The sequence below is a fragment of the Xyrauchen texanus genome, chromosome 29 (assembly GCF_025860055.1).
Source record: "Xyrauchen texanus isolate HMW12.3.18 chromosome 29, RBS_HiC_50CHRs, whole genome shotgun sequence".
Classification (NCBI taxonomy): Eukaryota; Metazoa; Chordata; class Actinopteri; order Cypriniformes; family Catostomidae; genus Xyrauchen; species Xyrauchen texanus.
Genome location: NC_068304.1, coordinates 952,844 through 965,344, shown reverse-complemented (window position 1 = coordinate 965,344; position 12,501 = coordinate 952,844). Strand labels below are relative to the sequence as shown.

The 12,501-nt window shown below is 41.0% G+C and overlaps 2 protein-coding genes across 4 annotated transcripts in view; one reads left to right on the top strand and one right to left on the bottom strand.

Moving 5' to 3' along the window:
* The window catches only part of pdpr (pyruvate dehydrogenase phosphatase regulatory subunit), a 52,325-nt gene that overhangs the window by 10,949 nt on the left and 28,875 nt on the right, over positions 1 to 12,501 (bottom strand). The window lies entirely within an intron of this gene.
* The window catches only part of LOC127623129 (fibulin-7), a 44,046-nt gene that overhangs the window by 23,456 nt on the left and 8,089 nt on the right, over positions 1 to 12,501 (top strand). Inside the window, exons 5-7 of one of the 2 annotated variants that reach the window (XM_052097396.1) lie at positions 1,631 to 1,810; positions 5,183 to 5,320; positions 9,869 to 10,004. In XM_052097396.1, coding sequence (XP_051953356.1) covers positions 1,631 to 1,810; positions 5,183 to 5,320; positions 9,869 to 10,004 — 454 coding nt within the window. The remainder of the gene's footprint in view (positions 1 to 1,630; positions 1,811 to 5,182; positions 5,321 to 9,868; positions 10,005 to 12,501) is intronic. The other variant, XM_052097397.1, reaches the window with a different exon arrangement.

Here is a 12,501-nt window from a genome sequence, read left to right as displayed (position 1 = left end):
TCTGGTTGGGGTAGATCCGTATTGTTTTGGTCGGAACAACATCCTCTACGCACTTCCTGATGAAACACGTTACGCTATCAGTGTAAACCTCGATGTCATCATCAGAGGCGGACCGAAACATCTCCCAGTCCGCGTGATCAAAACAGTGTTGTAGCGCAAAGTCTGATTGGTCCGACCAGCACTGGATCGTTCTGAGGGTGGGTGCTTCCCGGTTCAGTTTCTGCCTGTAAGCGGGCAGAAGCAGAACGGAAGAGTGGTCCGATTTGCCAAATGGTTGGCAGGGGAGGGATTTGTAGCAATCCCGGAAAGGAGAATAACAGTGGTCCAAGACCCGGCCTCCTCGTGTGTTGAAGCTGATATGTTGGTGGTATTTTGGTGCTATTGTTTTAAAATTTGCTTTGTTGAAGTCCCCGGTAACAGTGAACGCAGCCTCAGGGTGCGTGGTTTCCTGCTCACTTATACACCCATACAGTTCCCTGAGTGCCCGGTCTGTGTCAGCTTGTGGGGGGATGTACACAGCTGTGATAATGACCGCTGTGAATTCCCTCGGTAGCCAGAATGGTCGACACAGAAGCATGAGATATTCCAGATCAGGAGAGCGGAAAGACTTGATAAATGTACGTTCCTCTGATCACACCATGATTTGTTGATCATAAAACATACACCACCAACTCTGCTTTTACCTGAGAGATGTTTCGGTCTGTCAGCTCGGTGCACGGGGAACCCCGGGGGTTCGACGGCCGAGTCTGGAATCTCCGCAGCCAGCCAGGTTTCTGTAAGGCATATAACGCAGCAGTCTCTCATCTCTCGTTGGAAAGAGATCCGCGCTCTCAGCTTGCAGAGCTTGTTGTCCAGAGACTGAATATTTGCCAGTAGTATACTGGGTAGTGGGGGTCGATTTGCATGACATCTTACTCTGATGAGAACGCCGGCTCTTTTTCCCCTTTTCCTTCTGCGTTTACGCGGTCGGGCAGCCCAGACAAAGGGTTCCGCTGGCGTGTTTGTAAACAGCGGGTCGGTGTTGAGGAATTTGAAGTCCGGTTTTCGGTGTGTAATTGCCGAACCAATGTCCAAAAGCGTTTGTCTGTCGTACACAATAAGGCAGACAACATCCAAGACAAAAAAACACAAAACTGTAAACAAAACAAACAATAAACTGCAGTGTTTTGACGGAGCCCACGACGCAGCAGCCATACTCGGCACCATCTTGAGCATACTCCACACTTGTGACAATAAAGTGATTTGATTGATTTGATATTCTCTTTGTCGAAGCGCCCAGGGGCAAAGCTGCACTATTGTGCAGAGAAGGAGAAAGCCGCTGATATGCTCCGTAGATCCAGCTGCATACACTCTGTAGAGATGAATGGAACAGTCAGTGAATACAGCTGATCACACAACCGCTCGGCTCCAAAGGAAAAATCTGTATGGACAGATGCATTTCCCTCCCTTTATACCCGTATGTCTGGGGGCAGGAGATGCAAATTCTGTCTGCCATTTTCTCACTGGCCTTTTCTCAAGTTCAGAGATGTGCGAGGCTCTCAAGAGAGACCCCTTAGTGTCGCTTCTTCGACACAATGACGAAGTGAGCGACAGATGGGGAAATTGTGTTCCATCTGATTGTTTTCTGCAGTTTTTGTTTCTATAACCAACACATCCTCTGCCAGCACTGGAGCTGTGTCCACCTCCTCCTTTCCTTTGACTCAGTCTGCTTTCACCTTGAAGTCTAAATGTAGCCAGGTGCAGGGTACCACCCTCTGCACCTGTGAGCCGGGCTACACCATCTCAGGACGTGATAACAGCATCTGCACGGGTGAGGTTTTCTAGTGTTCACGGTCACCAAAACACTCTTATTTCACCATTAAATCTTACCATTCATGATTTGAGACTCTGCTGAAAAGACCAAAAATGTGCATGCTTATCCAGGCTGATGTGTGGGTTGGTAATGGTGTTGGACCAGTATAACAATGTGGTTCACCAGCAAAGCATAGCTGGTCAACCAGCAAGTCTTGTTGGTTAAGCTAGTTAAAGTTGCTTTCCATAAAATTAGCTTTTATGACACCTACCTGCATAGATGCAGTATCATATAAAAACAGAGGTTCTCTCTTACCAATATAATTATAAAAATGCAAACTTTTTGCAGTCAGCCATGGTTTATTTATTTCACGAGTAAAAGCACGAAATTAGAGGGGATAATAGTGATAAATCAAGTAATATTCGGCTAGTCATATGATGTCAACATGGAAGTGCTGATGAATGTGCACCATTTGTTGAATGAAGCAGCTTTTTTCTAAGACAGATTTGAGTCTTGTGAGTCTCAAACAGTAAAGTTGTGTCTAGAAGGGAAACATCGGGCTAGGAAAGTCTTGTTAGAGCCGCATTTCCTGATAATAAGGTTAGGGTTAGGGGAAAGGTTTCTGTGGGACTCCCAATAAACACATTATATGAATGTTGCATGCAACTCTTGTGAGGTTTTTCCAGCCAGAGGGTTCCCTTCTGTAACACAGAATCAGGCAGGAGTAGCTGACAAAGATGATGGTGTGAACCTAAGTGCAGTTTAATGTAAACAAAGTGACAAAAAAGTTTAAGTACAAAAACAAGAATGCAAAACAAAACAAGAAACCAGAACATAAAGCAAGACTTGACTGTGACTTTTAAAACAGCTCTTACACATTAACAATACTAGACAAGGGACAAAGGCAAAGAGGATGGCTTATGCGGGGTTCCATTCAATTCGAAAAGTCAGATTTTTCAACTAGGAAAAGTGCAACGGAATGGCATTTGAAGTCGGAATTACAACTTGGAAACTTGTGGCAAATATTTAAACTCCCATTTCGCGGAGATGTCACACAAACATGACGGCACCCAGGGAGATATACAAAGTAAGTGAAAACATTCACTTTTATTAAAGGGCACCTATTATGGCATTTAAAATGTTCCTAATATTGTTATGGGAGTCCCCAACAACAGTTTTACATGCATGCAATGACAAAAAACACTTTTGTTGTCTTATAATATGCATTTATGTTTACCTGATTTGCTCACCGACTCCCAAATGATTCGTTCAACGACTCATTTTTCCAAACCCCTCCTTTGCGTGACGCTAATCTGCGGTGATTGGTCAGATGACCCAGTCAGTTGTGATTGGTATACTCTGTGCAGAGATTGTAAGAAACGGAATGCCCATCACCGCTTTGTAGTAAAAAAAATCAAAATCAGAGAAGGAATTTGAGTTGATTTATGTTAGCGATCATAGCCCAAAGTTCGGTGGTAAACACCCAATCAGTTATTGTTTGCGTTAGCCCAACGCATAAACATATTGGTAAAGCACTGCATTACTACAAGTTATTGCTCTATTCTTTATGACAACTCCAATAACATCCACAAACATTTCACATATTTCAAAAAAATTGACATTGGAGACCTAGAAGCTGCGCTGAGTGTAACTTACACAACACACACACATACTTATTAACATGCTAAAAAACACATAAAAGCAACAATTATTAATAATACTTACAGGTTGTGATTCGGAGGAGGAAGCTGATCCAAATAAACTTGGTACTGAACCTTCCTTCAGTATCAACCGGCTCGCGAATCCACACTTGAAAGCATTCACGTTCGTAAAGCAATCGTCATTAAAATGACGCGAACACAGCACAAGGTTCGGGCTATACTTGTGTGGTATAGTTGTACATATAAACTCTAGCCACTGATTCTTCACATGCTCGTCCCTGGGCAGTGGAAAAAAGGTCGCTTTTGATATGCACTTCAGAACACAGCGTCTTGTTGTCGACATGATGTTTTCAAGTTTTCCCTGGTGTCTGCGCGCACAATGAGTGGGCGCGGCCAATTTGATAATTTTTCATCTTGACGTCACAACGAAAAGGAAAATGACTCATTGGAAAAACGATTCATTAAATTGACTCAAGAGTCGACTCCTACTTTTGAGAGACAATAACTTTTTTTACGGTGAACTTTCATATATAAAACTTTGCAGGATGTTTTTGTTCACTTAAATCTATGTTACACACTACATGAAAGGTAATTTTCAAAATTCAATAATAGGTGCCCTTTAAATAATATTGATGAGTCAAAGTTCCTACATTATATGGAATTTGAAACTTGTTTAAAAACTCCTGCAGAAACAGGTTTATAAAATATGGTAAATTATACTCTCTTTTTCATAATCATACACCTGTAGCAAAAATGCTAGCGTTGCAGCATTGTTTATCAATTGGGTTGCTAGGAGACATCTCTGGTGACAGTCAAACCCCTGCTAAACTAACCAGAGATCTTACAGTACTGAGATAACAACCTTTGTGGTTCTATCACTGGAAAGAGCATTATGACTGTAACGGTCAACAAGCATTTTAACAGTTTGCTGATGCTACACAAATTAATGGAAAGAGCCATAAACTGACACCTTTTGGTCGTAAAATCGTCCGTGACTTCTCTTATAAAACAGCAATTTTATCACATAAACTCCACACATATTTCATTCCAAAAGGTTTGTTTAGTGTAAAACATGTTGAAGATGAAGCTTCATAAAAAGCTGTTTATTCAGCGTTGTGAAACATCTCCTCCATAGACATCCATTCATAACGAACGGCCTCTTGTCTCCTTGCCAGTGTACCGCCACAGAATGCCTATGGAATGGCCGCATTACGCTAATCTATGCTAACCTTGTAGGTTTCCCTATCAGAAAGGCTTTGAAGGAAACGGGAGTGTTAAAGATTTGTTTCCTTACACGTCATTTTCCAAGCAGATGGCAATGGAATGCCTTTATCGCTGGCGATCAAAGATATCAAGTAGGAATATCCCACATCCAAGTTGAATGGAACGCAGCATTATATACACAAGGACTAACAAGGTTAACAGGACACAGCTCAGCACAATCAAGACAAGGAGAAAACAGGAACAGGAAACAAGACAAGACAAGAAACCAAAACTAAACTTCAAAAGAAAAGAATGACATAAAACATGACTAGCAACCCTTATTGGCCACTAGGGAGGTCCCATATGTTACACCTTCTGGACACAAATTACCAGCACACTATTATCAGAATCACAACACATGCTGATGAGCAGCTATATTGGTATTTTCAGCATGAGACAGAACTTATTTTTACTTGCAATGATGTGTTCTTTTCATCTGTTTTTGTGTGTGAATGATGTTTTTCAGACATTGATGAGTGTAAATTGTTCCACAATGGTCAGGCCGGCCGTTTGTGTTTACACTCATGTGTTAACACTCCTGGTGGCCATCGATGCACTTGTCCTGTTGGTTACATTGAGACACAAGATGGGCGTAGCTGCAAAGGTAATTGATTATGAAGAAAAAAATGCACTTGGGTGCAGTCACACTAGACTTTAACCTCTTTAAACTGGTGCGGGTCAGTTCTGTCACAACAATCATATTCAGAATTGGTAAAAACATCAAAAGATGAAAAAGATCAGATCTTCATGTTACAAATGTCCTTGCAAAGGTCTCAATTAGTAGAGTATAACAAGTAAAATACAACATTAAAACACAGTATATCAATGAGGCGGACACACCACAAGCCATTTGCCATGCTCTTTACTTAAACTTCACAGTGACAGTTAAACATGATCAACAGCACATGGTCATATCGCTTAAATGCTGATACATTGCGATGGCAACCCATGTGTATCCATCAAACGACCCTTAAACTAATACATCTCATTTACTCCCCCTTTCAGCTTAAACAACACTAACAAAACATATGACATTTACTTTAAACATAACATCAACAACACTGTCAATAATAAATGTACAGACTGTTACAGTATTAATCTGTCTTTTTTATAACACTCAGTCTCTGTAATGTTGGGGTAAATTAATGGTCCGTTTTGAATGCTTCAATCCTATTGGACTTCAGAGTCTGGAGGTTCAGTATGCTGAAGTGGGCTACCTGAAGAGAATCGTGGTCTCATCTGGTCCCCATACCATCGATGCACAGTGTCAGATGCCTAGTCTTGTATTTTATAAGTTTGTTGCTTTTCCACCCCTCAAAGCCACTTTGGATCTCATCCCATAGTACTGCGTAGGTACACTGCAACTTCGTCAACATGGATTGATCTTTCCATTGCTTGATGATCATATTGGATTTGAACAGTGGTACTGTTGGGTGTTGTATGATAATGCAATAAGAAATCTTGCTTCAATACACATTTTTTCACCAGCCAGTTTTTAAATGACAATTTTGAATGTTTGGACATATCTCTCTGCCATTCCATTTGTAGCTGGATGTCTGGGTGCACTGGTTGTGTGTACAAATCAGATGTGAAGGTGGTTGCATTGTTGGTTACAATTTGCTCTGGTAATCCATTTGCTGCAAACACTCTTTTTAACCTAGTAATGGTTGCTTGTGAAGTGATTTGAGACATGCGAAAGACTTCCAACCACTTAGAGTGTGCATCAACTAGGATCATGAACATAATATTCAGAAATGGTCCAACACAGTCTATATGTAACCTTTTCCAACACTCACCCGGGAACTCCCACTACGCTGTTCCAACTGGCAGATTTCACACTCATTATAGACTTTTTTTTAACATCCATGTCTATCTTTGGCCACCACACATATTTGCAAGTTCTTCTGAGTTTGAATGGAACCATCAATCATGTACCCCATAACACATCCATTTTCCACAGATAATTAATCTCTTTTTGAATGATATACTCTTAAATCCTCTGCAACTTCACTCGGCCATCCTTCCATTACATATCTGAAACCTCTAGAGAGCCCACAGTCAGTTCTTGTTACTCTGACCACCTGCACTGTATTGAGAGGGGCCCCTTTTAAGTGGTCTGACAGAACAGCAAGATAGGTGCTGATATTGTTTCAGCCCCTGAAATAGTGGTTTCAGGCAGCTGAATGCTTGATAATCCATCTGCATTTCAGTGGTTCTCTGATTTATACAGTAGTCATAAGCAGACAATATGGTGGCTCACTGTGTGTGGCTGCCATAGTTGGAAGCCACTTATGTTCCCCAAACAATGTCACAAATAGTCTTGGATCTTTGAACTGTCAGACCCAAGGATATTGATGGATTTTTTTTAATCCATATATTAGACTCATAGCTTCTTTCTTGATCTGGGAATACATCTTCTCTGTTGGGAACAGAATACACAAAGCATATGCAATGGGCTGTTCTTTCCATTTGGTATGGTATGCTGAAGGATGGCGGCAATTCCATAGGCGGATGCGTCACATGCTAGATTTAGAGGAAGCATGGTTTATAGTGATCTAATATCTTGTCACTAGTCAACACATCATAAAAGCACCTTGCTCCCTTTTATTCCAGCTCAAAGCAACCTGATCTTTAAGCAGAGTCGTGCCAACTCAGTACATTGGTGTGGCACAAAGCGTCCATAATAATTCACTAAGTTTAGGGTGCTGGCCTGTCATGTATGGTTCTGACTTTGTCCTTAGTAGTATACACTCCCTTTCCATCTATCACATGACCTAGTTACTCAATTAGTTTTTTTTCCCACTCACACTTTGATTTATTCACTCTCAGCCCAGATTCTTGCAAGTGCTGTTAGACTTTACAGATATTTACTAAATGTTCCTGTTCATCTCTGCCAGTGATCAAAATCATCCAAATACACTATTACATTCAGGTACTTCATTAGATTTTCCAACATTCATTGGAATATGGAAGGGGTCGAGCTGTTACGATCCCTGGTTGTCTGCCCCGTGTTTCTCGTGTCTATTGTCTTGAACTACAATTCCCATGATTCCCGGCCCTCATCACTGCCAGCACTTTGTCATTGTTCTCACCTGTGGTTAATTCAATCATCATCATCCCTGTGTATTTAAACCCTGTTGTTTGTTCTTTCATTGTCGGTTGTTGAATGTTGTGGTTGTTGTCATTGTTTCTCATGCCCGTGCTCTCCGTGGATGTTTTTCATGTTCATATTTTGTTATCCCCTCGTGGAAGTTTTGTTTGTTCCTTGTATTGTTTAGTTATTTTTTAGTTATCCTGTTCACCGTTTGTTTCCTCATTAAAGAACTGCACTTATATCCTCACTCCTCGTCTGCCCTTGTCTGATTCCTAACACAAGCTAATTACAAAAGCCAAATGGAATTGGCTTTTACACATACAAGCCTTCATGCATGTTAATAGTTGTACATTTTTTTGAGTATTCATCCAATACGACCTGTTGATAGGCAGCAGCGAAATCAATCTTTGAAAATAACTTCCCTCCACTGAAGGTGGCCAAAACCTCCTCTATATGGGGTAAGGGACAGATCTCCGTGTTGGCTGCCTGATTTACATTTACCTTATAGTCCCACAATGAATAGTAGCATCTTTTTTTATAACTGGGACAATAGGCACAACCCACTCACCATGTTTCACTGGGGAGTTAACGTTTGCTTTCTCTAGCCTCTCAATCTCTTTTTCAACACTCTTCTTCATAGCATAGGGTAGAGGATGACACTTGTGCCACCTCTGGCTTAACTGAAATAGTGGCCTAAATATCCTTAAGAGTGCCTAGCTCATCTCTGAAAACATCACTTTACTTTTCCAATGCTTCACAAATAAACATGGGCTTGTCAATCTGTTTAATCACATGCTATATCAGTTTCCAATTCAACTTTATTCTTTGTAGCAATTCCTGCCACAAAGGGCTCAACCATCTCATTTCACTATGATCAGTGGTAACTCCTCTGTTTGATCTTCATAAGATACTGTAGCTATAAACTGCCTCAACACTGAAATTGTTCCCACAAGTATATGTTTTTAACTTAACTTGTGCACACTCTAACGGCAGATGAGAGAATTACTATTCATTCAAGTCCTCTGAAATAATGCTTACAGCAGATTCCAGTGTTACATCTTGTTTGTCCACTCTCTAATCTACTAAATCTAAATCATCCAGCCTGACTGCCATACTCCCAAATTTGTCCGTCCATCTTTCACCTTTGGTTAACTTTTTTCTCATCTCCAATTCTACATGTTATATATATTAATGAGGCGGACACAACACAAGCAATTTTCCATGCTCTTTACATAAACATATGTATTGTATATGTCCTCTATCAGCTTCTCTGTGGCGGTTTGCTCTAATCTTGCTCGCATGTGTCTCACCTGCAGTCTTTATGGTATTACGGGATGCTTAAATCATGCTTCGCTATTCCTTGTGCATTGCTTTGTTATGTACAGTTATAGTTATTGTATAGATCGGTTTAATGTTTTATGATTAATTTCTGTACAGTTTCCTTTAGGTTTGGAAAGGCACTATACAAAATAAGCCTCAATACTTGCTTAAACTTATGGACACTTGGGTGAAAAAATGCCACTATAATAAATGCTGTCACTTCTGATTCCTTTGTACTAATCAACAGTTTGGCAGGAACAGTTGACATGTTGAAGAACAACACAAACCATTTTTTTTTCACTAGCTTATTTGCATTCTGATGTATATTATGTGAAGAATAAAAATGATATGTTATAAGCAATTTGTTGCTAGCATAAAAGTCCACCGACTACCCTTCCATGCATGTTTTACATTATTAAAGGACCCAACAGCAGTCGCGGAACAAACTTCCCATCAGAAGATCGCCTCGGATTTCTGCGTATGGTAGCAATTTGACCATGTCAAATGTGTTCTTGATATACAAATTCACAGGTCAAAGTTTACCCAACTTGATCCTTGGTACACAGTAATAGAACTTCTTCACATGAGCTGGCGTATTCGCCATTCCGTGTCAGCATGCATTTGAATGGAAGTGAAAGGAGCATAAAGTCTATTGTGACAGCACCGTTATGGTCTCTAAGCCATGCAGTTCTGATTTCATACTGTCCCACATCTACACACTTGTGTTTTTACTTACAGATACTGATGAGTGCAGTACCAGACAAAACAACTGCAACCGTGATCAGCTCTGCATCAACACATATGGAGGCTTTCAGTGCGTTAAGGTGGAGTGTCCACACATACGGAACGCCACCTATGTAAAAACTTCTCCAGTGTAAGCAACCATGAACAATACGTTATTAAATATTGCTTCCAAAGTGGGGGGGGGGGGGGTCCTTTGTGGAAGTGGAATCTGTGAGAGTGTTGATTTATTAAGCTTATCTGGACCTCACAGAGGGAGCTTCAAGTTAAAAATGTGCTAACACTGAAAATCATTTATATTTAATTTCATATTGTTTTCTGTAAATATTGAGCAACACATAGGTGGTTTGCCGCAATTAAGTCCTTCAGCCTACTCTTCCCAAAATCCTCTTATACTGTCTGTGCTCCTCCATACTGTGATTAATACAAGAGCGTCTTTCTGTTGTGTATAGAAGGGAACCCTTGATCTGGGTAATGCTTGTGCAACATTATGCCTAACATTCAACATTCATACACTGTGTTTATTGTGTTTATTTGAAGTACTACAGAAACCCTACACCTACCCCTTGTCCTAAACCTTTAGTAGCAGCAAATGCGACTCTTGCGTGACATTCCTATCTAGAGTGTTCCTTCAAAACATGACCAGCGTCCTTAAGATGGAAAAAGCTATTAAAGAGCTTGGTGTGGTGCTCATCCTCTGTCCTTTGCTCTAGTCTAGAACATGCATGTACATTGGCTGGACAAACCTGAAAACTATGGTTACCTATTCTGTAACCCCAGTTCTCTGAAACATCGAGAAGACAGATCCAACTATTGGAAAGGCATCTGCACCTGACCTCTGCAGATGCATTTAATTGCACCAAGTCTGGCTTGACAGACAGGACGGCTTGTCCAATGCTGCTGTAAGGCCCCGCCCATACCTGAGGGCATAAAAGGAGCTGTACATACTAATTTCCTCAGCGAGCATATTTGTTTATCATGCATCAAGCACGGCAAGCTTGGTGCATCTCTCCACTTAATGTTTCAGAGAACTGGGGTTACAAAATAGGTAACCTATCAATCTCTTTCATCATCTCATGTTCGAGATCCACATATGGGAAGATATGGACAACTCCTCGATTGTCCTATACACTCACAGTGAGCCCTTTAGTGCTCTATGCCAAAGGTATTCCTTCCACAAGCCAATGGGAAATGCACTGTTTTGAAATGGGATTACCCATGTGAGGAAGCCCATGAGACAAAGAGCACATGCACAGGACACAAAGAATTCAGCCTCTCATTCTCCACAGTGGTGAATGGAGGTGGGTGTAAAGTGCTGAACTCTAACACCTCCCTTGTGAATTTAGGAAAGCACTTTTTAGGAAGGCATAAAGGCTGGATTGGGTGTAAGAGAAACCTTCTGCATGCTGGGTAAAATGTTCTGGATAAGGAATGAACAGAGGGCATGCAGATCACTGACACACCTGCCAAGAACATAGCTTTTTTTTTTTTTTTTTGTGATTAAAATTGTTATTGTTTCACACAACAAACAAAGAAAAGAAAAACATCAACATGTAACCCCTACTACCACCCGTCCCCAACCCCACCCGGCCCTCAACAAACACCCCCGTGCTCATGTGTGACCACATACACAAAAAAAATAAATATAAAATTATAATCACACACATCAATAACTACATCTCTCTCCGCTGCCCCACCCCGAGAGCCCTCCAAGAATGCCAAATATTTGCCCCAATTCCCAACTAACAAATCAAAATTCCCCAGTCTTCTAGATGACCCTTCTTCGAAAGCCACCACCCCCCATCTCCGAACACCACTCCTGAAATGGGGGCACTTCAGCCGACTTCAATCCCCTTAATACAACTTGTCTGATGATCATGATTATGTTTATTCCCTATACTGATGTCCACCCCATCCCCTAAAATACAGATTCTGGTGCAAAATAACATTTGAGTGCCCTATATGTCACACGTAATACTCTGAACCTTCAACCAAAATTCTTGGATCATAACACACAGTCTCCAACTTCTGATTGGCATCGCCAGCAGGTGGGTGTGTCTTTAAGACCAAGCCTACACAATCTAGAGGTGGTCCAATAGAATCAATGTAAAATCTTGAATTGCATAAGGCGCACCCTTACATCTCTAGATGCAGACTTGACATTTTTTAGAATCCTAGCCCACACTCCCTCCTCCAATACCAAGTTTAAATCTTTCTCCCATAATCTCTTCATAGAAGTTAAAGCTCTGTCCCCCAGACTCTGAATTAACAGGGAGTAATACACTGATGCTTCACAACCTTTTCCAAAAACAGTAATCACCACTCCGAGAGTATCTGCTGCTTTAGGGGGGGTGTATGCTACTCATTAATAGGGTAAGTTATGTTAATACATCATTTTGGGTTCAGCCATATGCTCGAGGCAATATTTAAATAAATGTCTGAATTAAACTAGACACTTTTGTCCATACCGAGTGCAAATAACAGGGTGTAACTTAACTCCTCCAATTAGTCTGATAGAAAGGCTTTGCAATAGTGAAATGGGAAAATAACTTCCTGTTCAGTACAAAACCATGGAGGGGCTCTCTCAGGTGGAAGCAACCAATGAGCCAAATGTCTGAGACCGAATGCAT